This window comes from Protopterus annectens, chromosome 7.part0 (genome assembly GCF_019279795.1).
Source record: "Protopterus annectens isolate FY-2018-M chromosome 7.part0, PAN1.0, whole genome shotgun sequence".
In the NCBI taxonomy this organism is placed as follows: Eukaryota; Metazoa; Chordata; order Ceratodontiformes; family Protopteridae; genus Protopterus; species Protopterus annectens.
In genome coordinates this window covers 1,202,450,389-1,202,468,901 of record NC_056739.1, presented here as the reverse complement: position 1 = coordinate 1,202,468,901, position 18,513 = coordinate 1,202,450,389, and the positions used below count along the sequence as shown (strand labels likewise).

At 41.5% G+C, this 18,513-nt stretch overlaps 1 protein-coding gene across 4 annotated transcripts in view; it reads left to right on the top strand.

The window, feature by feature from the left end:
• Positions 1-18,513, top strand: part of RBPMS2 (RNA binding protein, mRNA processing factor 2) — a 536,932-nt gene that overhangs the window by 291,485 nt on the left and 226,934 nt on the right. For all 4 annotated transcript variants that reach the window (XM_044077820.1, XM_044077818.1, XM_044077819.1 and 1 more), the window contains exon 4: positions 18,113-18,175. In XM_044077820.1, coding sequence (XP_043933755.1) covers positions 18,113-18,175 — 63 coding nt within the window. The remainder of the gene's footprint in view (positions 1-18,112; positions 18,176-18,513) is intronic.

The following is an 18,513-nucleotide window of genomic DNA, read 5'->3' as shown; positions in this document are numbered from 1 at the left end:
ATTAGTTGGCAGATTCCCATATTGCCAACCTTCAATTCTGCAAGTCTCCTGTTCAGCGAATGCCACTGTGCATTCACTCGTACATGGGCAGTGTTGCGTATGGAGATAGTGGGACAGTGTAGATTGGGAGACTTACCCTTTTCCACACTAGTGCGATCTCTGAGTTGGAATATATGTGGCAGGGGGTGTGGGGGGTGTGCAGCAGGACTTGCCCCCCCCCTGCCAAAACATTACTGTCAGCGTTGTGGATTTGGTGTGTACATACTGCAAAGGGACAATGAATTTCAGAAGTCCTAATTCGACTTTGCCTTATTTAGGTTGTTGATATTCCAACCTAATCTGCACATCTAACATGTAAACTGTATTTTTGAATGGTTTACATTCTGATGTTACCTGGTTTTGATAGTAAACCAGGTGTGTGTGGTCTAAGATTTAACGAATGCTTAAAATGTCAAGACATGTTGGACAGCTTTTAAGTGAACGTTCATCTAAGCGAAACCCCAATGTCGAAACAAGGAGTTTCTAAAATATATAGTTGGGCAGCCGTCAGGAAACTGCCATTGCACTGTAAAGAGTTTAGCAAAGTACAGCCATTTTTTCAAAGTTTCAGTGTGCTGTGTACTGTTAATTCGCAAAGTGCAATAACTTCCAAATGAGTCTTACTCTGAGCTTCTGCCCAGTTTATTCATAGTGCAGTTATTTTGAAATGTTTCTTACTGAGGTTTCTTCTTGCAGTACAGTAATTTCAAGAGTATTCTTGTGCCAGAGAGACTTGTTTTGCAAAGTTCAGTTCAGAGGCTGCTTGTGCTGTTGGGCATAGTTAAATAAATTTCAGGTATATGTGCATGTTCATGCAGTCACAGGTGGACTTGGGTTGCATTGTTCTACTATAATTTGCTAGCATGGGAGATGGATTTTGAAAACTATTACCACTTGTATTTTATCATAATGTTGCAGAGAATTGGAGAATATTTGAGTGAGTATTTTTTTTTACGAGCAGTTTATTTTGACAGATGCATACACTGGGGCATTCATTTTGGTAAACAAAGCTGAGTCAGAGGCCATTGAAAGAGAGCATTCATTTGTGTATTCACCAGCAGTATATAAAGGGGAAAATTGTATGTTTTACAGGCTGAATCAAGGGAGGACCCACAGTGTTTGAAACACAAATTTGGGGAAATGTGCAACCCCCAGACAAATGTTGCAGTAGAGCCACTTGTTAATGTTGCAGTAAAGAGGCATTTGTTTTACTCTTATCAAAAGCAAGGATGAACTTTTGCAGCTTATTACTGACCTGAGAAACAAAACTAAAACCTGTAGGTTTTGTGACTTAAGGTGACTTAAAAGATTAAAGGAGAGACGGGCTTGTGTGGTATTAGTGCTACGGTGAGAGATTTAGCTCTGAGCAAAGCTGTTGAGATTGGCCAAATCCATGAGGTTACAGAAAGGCACCCAGGTATGCTATGAAAGTGATAAAAGCATAGATGTTATGTAGTCCTATCTCGCTGTATTTCTTGCTGGTTGGGTTCGGTGCCAATCCTCTGCTCCAACTCAGCCGAATACTAAAGCTCAAGAGTTTTCAGTGGCTCAAGGCTAATCCCTATCCCATGATGCCCAATCTATATCCCCAGATCTCATTTGCCACGCAAGATTTGAGATGTATATTTAGTTGGCTATTTTTCCAAACTTTTGGTATTTTAGCTAGTTGGACTATTTTTCTTCCCTATATACCCCTTTTTAGTGTGCCATTTTAGAGGCCTTTCTCAGCCCATTAAGCTTCAGGGCCATTTTCTCTCCCAGGTCAGAACCCATTTAAGTTAGAGGGTTCTGTCCTTTCCCCTTTCGATAGAATCTGTTTCAGTTGGAGGATTCTATTTATTTAAAAAAAAAGTTTAAGTTTTAGTTTGTTTTTGTCTAAAAAATCTCTAAGGAGAGTTCAGAGGACTCCTCTAAATAACCCAAGGAACGTAAGCCTTCTGGGTTCAAGAATTGTGTAGTGTGTGCTGGAAAGATGTCATTGACAGATGCGCACTAATTGTGCTTAATGTCTCTGTGCCATACATCTGCAAGACCCTTGCACTATTTGTCACGGTTTTAGTAGTAGAGTTCTGCTGGAGCATAAAACTAAGTTAATGGCCAAAGGTAGTCTTCCCTTTCAGGAAGCTTTGGATGAGGGCTCTGAGTGATCGAGAAAAAGGCCAGCTTCCGCTCCAGATTCAGAGCCATGCAAGATTTCTGAACAGAGGGCTCTGCTCCAACAAGTCTGCATCACCAGCCTGTTCAGCATTCGTGTCAAAGGAGCTGAGGTTTCTGCTCTTTGACCCCCAGCTTTGGATCTGACCGGTGTCACCAGTCTTCAGATCTCGTATATTGGAGTCTAGGAGATCTCCCTCTTTGTCCACCCGCTCCTCCAGTCTTTCAGATCATGATGTAGAATGGGTGGTGAAAATTGCTACGCACACTGGCCCTGCCTAAATTGCTTTCACCTCTGATCCCAATGGCATCTGAGTCACCTATCTTCGCTCCACTTTGATTCCTCCTCCAATTATTCTAGTCTTTGGAGCCGGAGGATATGGATCAGATTGTAGTGGAACCATTGACCCTGAGACCCTTGCCGGCTTTTTAGTTTCCAACTTCAGCTTTGGTGTCCAGTTCTGTCCAGAGCAGAGACATCTGGGAGCCAATGCTCTCCGGTTGGCTCTGGGGGTGAGAGTTGGTGCGGTATGTCTTCTGATCAGACTCTCCCTTTTGGTGCTTTGGGTCGGTTGAGCTCAGCACCTACCTCTCCCTCGGAACTGCCTCCTCCTCTGAGCCTATCTCCAGCATTCTCAGTGTTGAGGTCTTTGGAGCAGGCTGGGGGTGCTTTTGAGGTAGACAGGAAGCTGTCCCCTCAGATGGTACCACTATCTGATCCATTCCCTATTACCCACCAGGTGCCTGTCTCTCTTCTCCACCCCCCCCCCAAAAGCATAGAGATCCGGAGCCACAGGTGATACCCCCTCTTCCTCAGAGGGATACTCAGGAGAATTCCCAGATGTTTCCAGGCAGAGGCTTTTCAAGAGAAAGCACATTGACTCCCCTGAGTCAGTTACTTCAGATACCAACTTGGATGAATCCGAGGGGTCCCCAAGATCCCCCTCTGAGGATGTCTCCTTTGCTGACATCCTGGAAATCCTGACAGAGGGGTGATTGGCAGCCCATCAACCCTTTTGGAGGATGATTCGGTATACCTGGAGGCTTTCGAATCTCACCCTTTCACCTCCTGAGTGACTACTTATGACTAGTCATTTCCAGGAAAGCATGGACTTTGCCAGACACTGTGAAGCCTGTTCCAAGGATGCCAAACAAATTTATAACTGCCCATAAAGAAAAGGAATTTTTAAAGAGTTCCCATAGATGTTATGGTGGCCATAAAGAAGGAATTGTCAAACTTCATCTATCCATTCTCCTAATAGACCCTATGGATAGATATGGCAAGCGCATGTTCTCTTCAGTGACTTTCACCTTGTGGTTGCTGAACTATTTATCTCACTTCACTAAACTTCAAAGGAATCTCATCAAACCTCGGAGATGCCCTTCAAGGAGCAGTAGCTGTGGGGTCCACAGACCAGGTGTCCTCAGCTAGCCACCCTTACCTCTATTGTGAACTCCATGAGGCTAATCTCCTATGCAGCTGACTGAGCGAGTAGAGTGGCTGCTTCAGGAATCTTTCTGGAGACATTGCTGGATGCACTTTTGTAACTTTAATGACCCTTTCAAGTCTTCATTTACCAATGCCCCTTTAGATGGTTCAGCGTTGTTTGGACCTGTGGCAAAGGAGACTGACCAGGTGCGAGAAGGATGGGAAAGCCTTCTGTCGGAGTCTTTCTGCCCCTTCCAGACCTTATCGCAAAGGTCAAAAGGGTGGGAAAAATGTGGTTCCACAACTCTCAAAAAGGTTTCTCTGACGCAAGTGACTGTTCTTCCCCCGGGGCAAAGAGGGGGAAGTTGTAATTGGAAGATGCTGCCCTCGTGACAGGGGGGGGGGTCTGCAGAATCAGGGCAACAGGGAGACCTTCTCTGATGGGCCCTACCAGCACTCATTAAAGGAAACCCGCCTGTCCTTCTCTGGAGGCAGTCGGGGGTCGGTTGTCATTGTACCCAAACACCTGGCTTCAAATTTCCCAAGACAAATGGGTACAGATGTTCCACCCGCGCAAAAGGACTTGCAGCTCTAGAGATGCAAGCGTTGCTAGACAAGTCATCCAAGAAGTCCCCACAGACCAGATAGGATCCGAAACTTACTCAAGGTTCTTTTTAGTGCCAGAAAAGACAGGAGACTGGAGATGCATCTTGGATCTTAGCAGATTAAATGAATCTGTAAAGAAAACAAAGTTCTGTATGGTAACCCTGCAGTCAGTATTCCCTTTCATAAGGAAAGACAACTGGATGTGCTCTATTGACCTCAAGAATGCGTACTACCATATAAAAATGGACAGGTGGTCCAGAAGGCATCTGCGCTTCCGGCTGGGAGCTAGTCACTACCAGTTTTGAGCCCTGCCCTTTAGTCTCGCTACAGCCCCCAGATTGTTCAAATGTATGGCAGTGGTCACGGCTCACCTAAGATGTCAGGGATTCAAAGTGTTTCCATATCTTGACTGGCTCCTCACTGCCTCTACCAGGCATCTACTATCTCAGGCTAGGGATGAAACCTTCTTACCAACAAGCTGGGCATCACTATAAATCAAGAAAAATCTGCCTTGTTACTGTTGCAACATATTGTCTTCTTAGGAGCAGAGTTAAACTCGGACATGGCAAAACTCACCCCAGATTGAATCCACTCCCTGCATAAACAGGTAAAAAATTTTTATCTCCATAAAGAAAGCCCAGGCCAGATGAGTGTTGGACCCTGGGAACCATGGCTGCTGCCATTCTGCTGGTGCCATTAGCCCTATTTCACATGACTCCTACAATTACTCTTATTCGCACAGTGGTCTATCAAAGATCTCCCTCTTTCACATCAGATGTACATCACGGAGTCTTGCAAAAGATTTAACATAGTGGCTTCAGTCAGACCAGCTGCATCTAGGTCGTCCCTTTGTTTCCCCAACCACAGGCAGTATTAACCATGGATGCTTCCCAGATCGGGTGGTTTATAGCAGGACCACAAGAACTATCTACATATAAACCTCCTAGAGATGAGTGGTGCTTTGTGTTGCAGGCACTTCAGGACTCTTTCCCTCTAGGAACAATTGCAATTCAGACTACATGTTGGTAGTGTGGTATATAAACAAGGAGGAACAAAATTTTACCCTCGAGGCATTAAGAGTTTGGCAGTGGGCAATTGCTTCTCAACGCTTTCTAATTGCAGCACACATGAAATCCCAATGTGATAGTGGACAGACTCCGGACTCCATTACCTCACGAGTAGTCCCTGAACAGAGATTGCCGAGATGATTTTCCACAGATGGGGCCAGCCTTGCTGCGACCTTTTCGCCACTCCCAAGAATACCTAATGCAGCAACTACTTTGCCCTAATGCAGCAACTACTTTGCCCTAATGCAGCAACTACTTTGCCCTAATGCAGCAACTACTTTGCCCTAATGCAGCAACTACTTTGCCCTAATGCAGCAACTACTTTGCCCTAATGCAGCAACTACTTTGCCCTAATGCAGCAACTACTTTGCCCTAATGCAGCAACTACTTTGCCCTAATGCAGCAACTTTGCCCTAATGCAGCAACTACTTTGCCCTAATGCAGCAACTACTTTGCCCTAATGCAGCAACTACTTTGCCCTAATGCAGCAACTACTTTGCCCTAATGCAGCAACTACTTTGCCCTAATGCAGCAACTACTTTGCCCTAATGCAGCAACTACTTTGCCCTAATGCAGCAACTACTTTGCCCTAATGCAGCAACTACTTTGCCCTAATGCAGCAACTACTTTGCCCTAATGCAGCAACTACTTTGCCCTAATGCAGCAACTACTTTGCCCTAATGCAGCAACTACTTTGCCCTAATTCCCCCAAAGGGGAAGCCACCCAGGGATGCACTGGTTCATGATTGGCCCTTGGGAGTACCCTGCCTTTTCCCCCCTTTCCAAAGGTGTTAGAGAAAGCCAAATGGTCGAAGCAAAATGATCCTCATTGCTCCTTACTGGCCTCGTCAGGTTTGGTTTGCCTATCTGCAAACCCACCTCTTGAAGGATTCTGGATCCAATTCCAGACCTTCTGACACTCTGAGAGTTCCATCCATCTACACCCTCAAGTTGACTGCTTGGCTGCTCCAATTTCATGACTAGCCAGGTGCTATTTTACACCAGCAGTAAGTCATATATTCTAGCTTCTTCCCATAAACCTTCCACTAGGAAATTATACTCTAACAAATGGAAGAGATGTTCATGTTGGGCAGCTAAACAAAATATCAGACCTCTTACCGCCTCTATTCCAGCAATTTTAGTTTTTCTCAAATCTGAAGGCGGTGCTGCAACAGCTACTATTAAGGTACAATTAGCTGCTTTTTCCAATTTTCATACAGGTGAAATGGGTGTTCCCATTATGTCTCAGATTGTGAGGCCTTTCTCAAAGGTACCTTTCTGTTTAGGCCCCCTATTTTTAAGGAACCGATGACACCCTGGGATTTAAATTTGGTTCTAAATTTTGACCATCTCCCTATGAACCTGCTTCTACTTATCTGAAATATTTATCATGGAAAACCCTCTTCCTTGTTGCCATTACATTGGCTAGAAGTTTCAGAGCTGCAGGCTATTTCAGTACGTCTGCCTTGTATCCTATTTTATCAGGATAGGATATCTCGGAGAACGAATCCTTCCTTCCTCCCAAAGGTTTGTTTGGAAAACATAAACCAATCCATAGAACTGCCAGTCTTTTTCCCCAATTACACCAACAAGGCAGAATATAAACTACAGCTTGATGTGCACAGACTGTTTTCTACTTGCATAGAACAAGACAGTCTGATCAACTTTGATAATCCTGTCTTATCAGAAAAAGAAAGTCTCCAAGGTGATGTGGCCTAAATGGCTTACGGATTGCATCCTTTCATACCAAAAGAATGACCTACAGTTACCAGGGAAGATAAAAGGTCACTCCATTAGGTCAGTCTCAACTTAATTTGCTTTTCAAGCAAGGTTTCCTATAGATTCGATTTGTGCAGCTGCTACATGGGCAAAACCTCACCTTTATCATTCATTATAAAGTGGGCTTGGCCCCCTGGAACAGGGCTTCCTTTGGATCCACGGTACTGAAGTCTTGTCCTGAGCCACCCTAGGGTTTAGGTGCTAGGGATGCTGTCCCAACGAACAAGAATCATGGCAAGATAGGACTACATAACATCTAGAAGTTATGTACTTACCATAACATTCCATGTTTGTAGTCCATCTCTCCTATATTCTTGCATCCCATCCTCATTCCCTGCTCCCGTTCCTGGAGGAACTGGTGAACAAAATTATCTGCCTGCAGAGATGACAGCCTTTTCCTTGACTGAATTAGTGATTGTAAAAATGTATATATATTTATATGTATGTTTATATACATATAGAAGATAAGATGCTTCTTGCTTGCCCCCAGGATATATCACCAGATCTTGTTTGCATCATGGGATAGGGATTAGCCCTATGCCACTGAAAGCTCTATCTTTAGTATTTGGCAGAGTCTGAGCCGAGGATGGTCTCCAAACCCAAGCAGTAAAGAATATAGGCAAGATGGACTACAAACGTGGAACGTTATGGTAAGTGCATAACTTCTAGTTTCAGCAGGCTCCAGAGCAAATGTAGACAGCATGCAACATGTGGCTGGCTAGCAGAATCAGGCCGAAGTACATGGCAGCTGTAACACCTGTGAGTGTGATAGGTAAAACCCAGTTTTCCAGCAAGTTCTAAATAAAGGGCATACTTCGTGCACTACAAGGGTGAATCAGCAAAACCCAAATCAGGCTTTAACTGTTACAGTTGTGGTGCCAGTCATGAGTCTAAGTGCTTGGCATTTGGTCAGCAGTGCCACAACTGAAAAAACAGTTTTCAAAGGTCTTGCGAATCAAGTAAACCTTAGTTATAAAGGATCACTTAAAGCAGGTTGATCCTAGCGAGCTGCAACTCTACTTTCTATGTAAATGGTGTCCGTAATTGGTGAAAAGGTTGAAGCAGTGAATTTGTTGGCAAACAGTGAAGTGCTTTGTACTATCCAGATTAATGGTAAATCCTCCAAGCTCAAAGTTAGACGCTGGTTTAAAATGTAACATGTCAGCAGACTCATTTGCTAAGGTGAGAGCTGGTGGTGAGCAACTTAATGTGGCTAGTGTGAAATGCGTTTGTTATGGAGGTGAAGAAATTCAAACCAAAGGCTCAGTATTGCTTTTGTTTGCCTAGGAACTGCTACAGCTTAACATTCTGCAGTCCAAAGGCCTGTGCAGTCAGAGTCTGACAGTTTGAGAATTAATTTGCTTTCCTTTACAAAGAAGTTAATCATATAAGCACATGGCCCAGTTCCAGTTTCACTGATACTATTTTTTCAAGTATGCTGATATTTTCAATGCAAACTTCCAGTTGTGTTCCATGAAGTTAGACCCAGAAGTCAGTCCAGTGGTCAGGCCAGCAAGAAACGTTCCATTAGCTATGCAGGATAGTCAAAGCTCAGTTGGATAAAATGGTGCAGCGAGGTGTAATTTGTCCAGTTAAAGAACCAACTTGAATGGGTGTCATCCATGTTAGTAGCCCACAAAAAAGGCTCAGATGAAATTAGAATATGCTTTGACCCAAGAGATTTGATCAAAGCATTAGAGACTGCATCATCCTATACATATAGTCTGAGTCGCAGCCCTAATAGTCTTTGATGCAGAAAGTTCATTTTGGCAAATGATGCTTGATCGAAAGTCTTCACTACTGACTACTTTCAGTACCCCATTTGGAAGATGTCCATACTTTGGATGCCATTTGGAATAAATTCTGTAAGTGAAGTCTTTCAGCATGCAATGGAGTAAATTTTTGGGGTATCCTTGTGCCACAATAGTAGACTGTAGTTGGAGGCAATGGTGAATCAGAGCATGACAGAAGCCTTAAAGTTCTAGATGGAGCATGTGAAGTGAATTTGAAGCAGAGTCCTCTGAAGTGCAAATTCTGACTGCCAAAAGTTAATATGTAGGTCATTTATTTACTAGCACTGGCTTGTGACCGGACCCATCCAAGCAAGCAGCCATTCTTGAGATGCCAGCACCAGATAATGTTCAAAGCTCTTCATTTTCTTGGTATGGTCAACTAGTTAGGCAAATGTATACCAGACTTTAGTTAGTTGACAGTGCCTTTGAAAAGCACTGATGCACAAGAAATGTTACATGGTATTGGTTGGAACAGCACCAGAGAGCATTTGAAAACCTTAAGCAGAAAATTGCCCCACGTTAAGATATTGTGATGTCAATAAACCAGTCACTTTCCTGTGATGCTTCAAAATTTGGTCTTGGTGCAGTTATTCTTCAGGAAGGGAGACCAGTAGTCTATGCATCTAGAACTCTTACCCAAACTGAAATGCAGTATGCTCCAAATTGAGAACTTTTGGCAATAGTATTTGTATGTTCATGGTCAAGCTATTCAGACTGAAACTGATCACCAACCTCTAGTCACTATTTTAAAGAAGCCTATGCATTCAGCTCCAGTGAGATTGCAAAGAATGATGCTCAAATTGTAAAAGTACAACTTCAAAATGGTCTGTACAAAAGGCAAACTTTATCTGGCTGATTTATCCAGATCACCCTGAAATGCAATGGAACAGCTTAATGCAGAGAATTGACTTTGTCATGGAAGTGTGTAGTTTTTCTACCATGAGACTTGAGCTGAGATCATGCAAGGACTGACCAGTTTTGCCAAAGCTCAACCACTACATTAATACTGGATGGCTGTCAAAGCAACAGTGTGTACCACCTGAAGTGCAAACTTATTTTCCTTGCAGAGATGTAATGTTAATGGAAGATGTCATTATTTTCAAAGGTCCTAAAATTGTTCCTGCTTCCTTACAGCATGAATATATCCAGATTTTGTATCGTGGTCACCCAAGTTCTAAATCTACCAAAAGGGCAAGAGGCCTAGTATTTTGGCCTTCTCTAGTAAGACATTGATAAAGTACTTTTTTCAGTATGCAATAGTACTAAACTGCATTTGCAAAAAATCACTTCAGCCAAGTAAAATTCTTGAACTACCTTTGTCAACAGTAGCCACTGATGTATTAAAGTGGAACAATCAGCATTACTTAGTGTTGGGAGACTTATTTGAACTGGTTGGAGATCGCTTTACTACCTAATCTAACATCCACTGTTGTCACCAAGTTGAAATCATTTCTCAGCCCATGGTAGTCTCAATTATTTCTGACAATGGTACTTCATTTCCCAGTCAGTTTCAGAAATTTGCGAAAGAATGGGACTTTGTACATTACTAGTAGACCAGAATACCCAGTCAAATGGACTAGCTGAACGTGCAGAGTGCAAAGCAATTACTAGAGAAGTCAAAACGTGATAATACAGATGTCTTTTTGAATTTACTCTCATCTCAGAAACATACCAGTGATATACATGGCTTGCCTGCTCAGACTTCTGTCTAGGCAAACCAGAACATTGCCTGTCGGTTCCAGTTTGTTGAGGCCTGAAGCAAAGAATAAAACACCCAACTATTCAGAAAGTGTTCTTTCCAGAAGTCCAGCTAAGAGCAGGTTTCTTCATACATTGAAAGGAGACTGGATATAAATAGCAAAAGGTTTCAACCAGATTGGTCAAGTAACAGGTATATGTGCTGAGCAGAGGTCCTACTTTGTAGAATCAGTGTGTGGAGTTCAGGAGAAATCTTAGACCTCTTCCTGATTTTAGAATAGATATCACCATATTGTTCCCATGATTCAGACTTTAGATCCTGGAGCAATCCAGACAATGTTCCTGTTGCAGAATGCATCTTAACTTCTGTTCCTGATACTGATGTTTCCTAAAGTTGAACATTGAGCAGAGACCATCCCAGTTGCTAGACCTATTCTAAATTTGTTGCACAATTTGGTCGTATTTCCAGACCTAGTGTGAAATGCACAGCAACCTGGACATAATTGTCTATGTATTTAGTTCTGTGTAATTGCATGACAGAATTTTGTATTAATTGTCAGTTGATGTCATCAATAATGCTTGACCCATTTCTCAGAGGGAGGATGTAGAATAGTGTTGTACCTTTTAAGAAGCATTTCAAGGACAACACATATAAATAGCAAGCATGTGCTAGCTTCAGTGCCATTTTGTGTGTGCAGCCAGAGTGAGCATATGAGTGAGACAGCTAGTTAGTTTAAAGTTTGTTATTAAACCTCATTCCTGATGAGTTTGTACATAATAAAGCTGCTTGAACAGAGCCTATGAATGTTTTATCCTGACCAGATGAGCGACAGACCCGTTGAACCTAAACCCTGGTCTTCCTTTTCTGCCAGGCTCTGATTCACTCTTGCAACAGATACCTCTCAGACTTTGATTAGGAAGCTATATCTATGGGAGTGAAGATGCATAGTCTGTGGGACAGCAAAGACAGGCGCATAAATGAGATGTTGGTAGTCAAAAGCTCTCAATTCTAGTCTTTGGTCTCAAGACCTCTTCAGATTTACTGATACTATCACTATGTATAATAGTGTGGCTGTACGTATGCATACACATTTGAGTCTTCAGGCTAAGGCACTTAACGAGGTACTGAAGACTGAGCATTGGTCGTCTTGATCCAAAAAGTTGGCAGTCACATTAAACTTATGACTACAACCCAAGAAATTAGATGCTGAAAGTCTTTAAAGTTACTATCTGTTCCTGTAACAGCGATTTCATTGATACCATTGTAATTGTTTTCAGGTGTTTTAGACAAGGTGATCAAATCCTCAAAATCCCAGTCTGCCTAGGGAGACTTCCTCTTAATGTGTTTAAGACTTGAGGAATAGAAATGTTTGTACATCCTGATTAATGTACAGGTTGCTGAGCTATGAATCTGTTGCACAGAGGAAAACCTCTTGAAATAGAATCTTGCTACTTTATATTCTGAAGCTTCCATTCTTTTCCTGCAGCTCCCTTAGTCTGCCAGGGAAGGAAGTACAGACCACTTCTGTTCCTTTTTCTAGGGGTCAGCATTTAATCACCTATTGACACCTTTTTCTTTTCTAAGCTAAGGGTTGTATCAATTAATATGCAATAGAAAATCTTAAGAAAAATTGATAAAGTAAATTTAAGAAAAAACTAAGGTAATCAACCTCTTGGAGTAAACTTTGTCATGACCCAAGATGAAGCTGTACAAAAATGAATAATTCAGCATGAAAAAAAGTTAGTCCCGTCAGTCACCCGCATCAAAAATAGCCACTGGTTGGAATAAGACTGGTCAAAAAGCCAGAGACTCTACCTCCCAAAACAGAAATTGCATGTCTTTTCTGTGAAGATGAAAATATGCAACAGATGAAGCCAATATATGTAGACAAGTATGGGTGTAGAGTAGTTAAAGGTACACTGGCAAAGTGAGCCAATGTTTCAAGAAGGTAGACCTCCATATATTATGTTGCTGCAATGCAGAATGCATCTCAGCAGAACTTTCTTCACCATGCAAGCCCACTGGAAACTAGTTCCCTTTTTAGGGGGTGACCCAAGAGCACTTTCTGGTAATGACTTGCTTAATCACTCAGTAGGGAAGCGGAAACTGAGGGAATATAACCCAGGAAGTAGCCCATTAAATCTTAGTATTAATCCCCCATGCTACCAGACAATTGTCCTCAATGGCCAAGAACTTCTATCTATCTAATTCTAAGGGGGCATTATTGTAAAACTAATGATGCAGTATTAAAATTTTGTATTCCAGAAGGTGCAACTTCAGGCTAGCTTTTTAATCCTGTATGTTCAGAAAGTCCTGCATGACAATGAAATCACTGCATTGCTCTCCCATACATTTAAGTGAAATGAATGCTAGATGTTCTACTAAATAATTTTGCTCCATATACTTGTTGCTTTTTTAAATTGCAAAATTAGTAGGCCCTCCAAAAATATACTACAGAGTTTTTAATGTTCAAACCAGATTTTCATAGTCTTACAAAAGTCATGTAAACATGCAGTGTAATGTTACAGCATTCCAAATTTGATTAATGCATTTAACTTGTTTTTAGGAATGTGGCATGCCTTGTTGGAATCTTAATTAGGGTTTCTGTTTACTAATACCATTTGAGGGAGGGCTGTATTCCTCTAACCTAAATTTACACCATGCAGTATTCATCTATGGTTAAATGGCAAGTTATAACTGAGATTTCTGTGCCACTGTCCCTCATCTGCTGTTGAGATGTGCACCTTGAAATCTTACCTCATGCTCATCTCTTAAACTTGCATATATGAACCTTAACTGATACTTGAATGAGGCAACACAGCTTGATTTTTGGGTAATCCTTTGGGAACGTTGAGAGGCCCTGCTGCTTTAGTACACTTACTTATTCTGTACAAGTGATGTATTGCAGTACTTGCTGTTTGTACACCAAAAAGCCAGAATGACATTGTGGTAAAGAATGTATTAACAGGTCTGTTCACTTCTTTCATGTGCAAGGAGCTATTTCTTTGCAGTGTGTATTTTGTGTTCTCCATTTAAATGTAATGCTTGTATTTTGTGTTCTCCATTTAAATGTAATGCTTGCATTTTGGGTGCAACATTTTGGGTTCCTTTCTAGTGCACTGGTTGGTGCCTTTCAGGGATAAAGATGACTTGTCTTTTTTGGAGAATCCTTGCTAAAATAAGTCTAGGTGCTGTCAACATTTGAATAAAGCCGCAGAGTATTCAATGCCAAGACTGGGTATCCAAAGTTTCCACAAACTCTGCAGGAAAATTGAGTTGCATCTCTAGAAAGGGTGACTGTCTTGGGATCCACTTAAAGATGCAGACTTTTATTGAGCTGGTTGATATTGCTTCAGAAGGGGACCCAGAAATCTTATTTTCTTCAAATAAACCTTTAAACATATAATTTAAGGTGGCAAATAAGATAAAATTTGTATGACTTAAGAATTGTAACATTAAACTGTTACATTTTAAACTCATGCTTGTTTTCTTCCAATTTGCATGTGGTTCCTGTATCATAGCTGTTAAGTACACAGTACATTTCTTGATATATATGCTGCATTTTCCTGTTCATAGTTTTGTAACTTCAGCAGACACTTGTATAATGCCACAGACCAAGGTTGTAGCTAGAATTCACTGGAACAGATTGCCCACCTGTAATAAATCTATCCTTTCCCTTCAAAACAGTTGCTTGGGATAAGCAGCCATTGAAATTGTCAAACATTGTGCTTAATCTAAATCTGAGTGGTGGTGGTGGGTAGTAATAGGTGATCTACAATATAGAGTATGCCTATATGCAACAGAAAAACTTAAATATATTAAGATTCGTGACAAGTGAAAAATGGAGGGTCCAGACGGAGGTGCCACCAAAAGCTAGGTGACGTCTACAACTTTTGTGGGAAATACCAAACCAGGAAAGCAGTACTAAAATTAGGCAGTGCAGCACCCAGCAGGATAAAAGCACATTAAACAAAACTGAGGACAAATGGTCTACCAAAGCCAAATTTGAGACAAGTTCGGCCTCCTAAGCAAAGGACAACCACAAAGCATTCTTTAGCTATGTCCACAACCTCAAAGGCAACACAACTGTATGAAGAGCTCACTGTAAATGGAGCCACCTATATTGAGCCAGAAGATTTAGCAAACCTCCTGGCTGATGAATTCAGCTCTAACTTTACTCCTCTCTACCCCTCAACCTTCCCTTAGGAAATATCAAATTGAGCTCCCCCTACTTGTCAGTAGGGAACAGGTCCTTAATGCTCTCTCCAAGACCAAGAACACTGCATCAATGGGCCCAGACAATATCCCTATCCCAGAATGCCTTCTAAATAGCATGAAACATGACTTATCGGGCCTCTGGAATTACTATTCAACTGTAGCCTCCAAAGAGGCTTTGTGTCTCATGAATGCAGAAAGGCAACAGTCATTCCTCTGCACAAAGAAGGGTTATCTACAGACCCATAAGTCTCACTAGTCTTGCATGTAAAGACATGGAAAGAATCATGGAGATTATCACTAGAGATGTAGTAAACCTCCAGACACTGGACCCAACCCAGTTTGGTTTAGTTAAGGGCAGATCATGCCTACTCAACCTGGTGGATTGCTTTGAGAAGGTCACCAAAGCAATGTTTGAGGGCAAAATTGTTTTCCCGATTAAGTCATGTTTCACACTGCCTACCTTGACCTGGCCAAGGCATACCCCACTCTGGCATTGTTGACGAACTCTAGGTTGGGTACAAACCCATATGTCACCTGATGGATAGCCAGCTGACTCAGACAGGACCCAGGAAGTTAGAATTGGAGAGGCCACCTCTACAAAGAGGCCAGTCACAAGTGGAGTCCCTTGGGAATCTGTCCTTGGGCTGCTACTTTTTGGCATTTACTTTTCAGAAGTCAAGGCCAATGTCAGTTGTCTATGGCTAAATTTGCAGATTGTAAATTAGGTGCAGTCACTGAATCTCAGACTGACACAAATGTTCTCCAGGAGGGGCTGACACACACACACACACACACTTGGTGTCAGTCATGGACTAAAACTAAATGCCAAGCAATGTATAATGTTATCTTTTGGGAAGTCATCCATCCCTGGTAACTATCACATTGACAACACACTCCTTAGAGCTGACCCAGTAGTAAGGGACTTGGACACGCACAGTAATCTAGCCTTTAATCATGTGTCTACAGTGGTAAGTAAATCATTTATGTTGCGCAACTTATAAACAAAGGTATGGCATCTGAGTCCAAGGAAGTCATTGTTCCACTGTATTTGGCATTCATCTGATCCATCATTAAGTACAATGCCCCCTTTGATATGTACCTAACCAGGCATATCCAACAACTGGAACGTCCAAAGAGGTTTATCACTATTAAAAAAAAAGTATGGCGCAAGTGATATGTCCTATGCAGGCTGCCTTAAAGCCCTATTCCTGTATGGTCACCTACAGGCTTTTGAGGGGAGATCTATACCTGGCATACAGGGCATTGTCTGACCCCACTCTGGACCTCCTGCATATCCACAAAACAGTACTAGAATTACCTGTTCTAAAGACTTAAACCTTGCCTGTGATATAACTAGGACCTGCTGGAGAGGGAGGTATGTATCCCAGAGACTACCCCTTCTATGGAACAGGCTCACTAATCCAATTAAAGTGCAACTTTGACAATTGAATGCTATACTGGAAACTTATCCCTGGTTTGGCACCTATGTCTGATGCAAACAGGTAACCTGTAAGTGGTTAATTTCCCAATCCCATTCTTACACTTATCAAGGGTATTGGAACTTTTCAGAGATTTTGGGATGCATAGCTAGGCTTAACGCCCTTGTGGACGTTGGGTTTATCTTGAGCAATAAAAGTTGAATTAGTCACACAAGGAGTAGTGAAGCTAAATAAAATGGGTTAAAAGTAAAACAAGTGGAAACTGGTTCCAATTAAATATGAACGGTTATTGGAAACTGGTACTAATTAAATATGAACGGTTATTGGATGACTTATCATACTGAAGGTTCTCTGTCCTCTTGAAGATTTGCCAGTACTAGTAGAATGGTATTCTGGTTGTGGATATGATAAAAAGCTGAATATACTACTCAGCCTGTCATTACCTGTTACAAGTGGATCATACCTCTCAACCTTAGCCCAAGAAATGTGGACAAAGCCAAAAATGGAGGACCAACACCCAAAATTAGATTATAAATTAAATATTGCTCTGAAAGGCTTGGAAAGTTAAAATAAGTTTACTATGCATTTTCTGAAGGATTTGAAGCCAGTCAAATGTCTGCCATTATTTATTTGGTTAAATCAATCCTCAGTGAGTTGCCAGAAATCCCAGATTTTTGAGGAACTGACCAAAAATGAGGCAAAATTCTTGACAGCTGAGGTATGAAGTGGATTATACCACTGACTCTGCCAGACAATGGCAGTTCTCCAGTGTATAACTGTCAATGCATCTGTTTACCCAAGACAAGTCATTTTACATTTAGAAACTATGGTCTTCAGAAAATCTAATTTTATTTATAAACTTTACTTGGAGCTGTAAAGCAGAAACACTGTACTTGGTGAAAAGCATTCTTGTATGAAATTTACATGTTTAAATGGTTTTACATGGGGTAACCCTAGATAAATGACGCTGGAATTTGTCTAATTTGTCTTTGGGATGAAAGAAAGTTGGTTTGCTGCCAGGGTTGCCAGATTTCATATCGGCCAGGTAGGGACGACAAAAAAAAAGTAGAGCAAAAAAAAATCAAAAATCGCTAAACACTGAGCTGCTTCTGTTCTGCATTCAGCAGAAGTAGCTCTGTTTTTAGCAATTTTTGATTAGCCCGTATACCGGCATACGGGCCAATCAAAAATTGCTAAACACGGAGCTACTTCTGTTTAATGCAGAACAGAAGAAGCTCCGTGTTTAGTGATTTTTGATTGGCCTGTATGCCAGGTATATGGGCCAATCAAAAAAAAAAAGCAAAGCAGAGGCTGGGCGGGATTTAAACCGGCAGGGCGGGACTCTGGTTCAGCCTGCTGATCTCGGGACAGTCCTGCCCAAATAGGGACGTCTGGCAACCCTGTTTGCTGCAAACATTTCTTTTTATCTTTGAAGTATTTCAGCTTCTGGATTGTTTTATGGGGGTTTTTGGTGTGTGCAGATAGTAAAGGTTGTCTGCAGAAATCATGCATGTTTAAAATATTTTTTCTAGTCTTACACTTAAAATGCAGTTGATTCCACTGCCTGAATTTTGTGAATTTTCTCTTTGGGTATGTAGTACTTGGTAATTAATTTGTAAATTAACAAAAGCAACTCCAAATCATTTATTCCTACAGTCTTGAATCCATAAACTGCAGCCTCACGTAATTGGGGCAAAATAGATGGAGGGGGTTAAGCAGTCGTTTAGTTTCTGAAATTGACTTGCATACAATAACTTTGGCAAGCAGAATATTAACATTCTTTGTAACAGCACAACTAAGTATAGGTCTGTATGTTATAGAATTTAGTAATTCAGCAAACAGCATGTATGCTAAAGAAAATTGGTTAACATGCGTTATTTTTTTTCCAGCCTGTTGGGTTTGTTACTTTTGATAGTCGATCTGGGGCTGAAGCAGCAAAGAATTCTTTAAATGTAAGTATACATATGTGATGTCTCATGATATATTTGGCACACACAAGCAAATCTAGTTGCACTTTTGATGCAGTATCTATTCTAGAGCCAGTGTCCTATTTGAGTCTTCTGCAGGTTTTCACACTTCATTGAATGGCTAATCTTAAGGTAATAAGCATTTTGGTAGACTACCAATGAAGTCCTGTTTGTACTTGGTAGCTTTTTCCTCCTCCTGTTGTAAAAGGAAGAATGAGGTGAGAGAAACAGCTTGACAAACCAGATCTGGAGCTCAGCTGCCGTTGTACACTACCATTTTTGTATATTCGGTAATGTCCTTCCATTTCACTGTTGCACTGTAA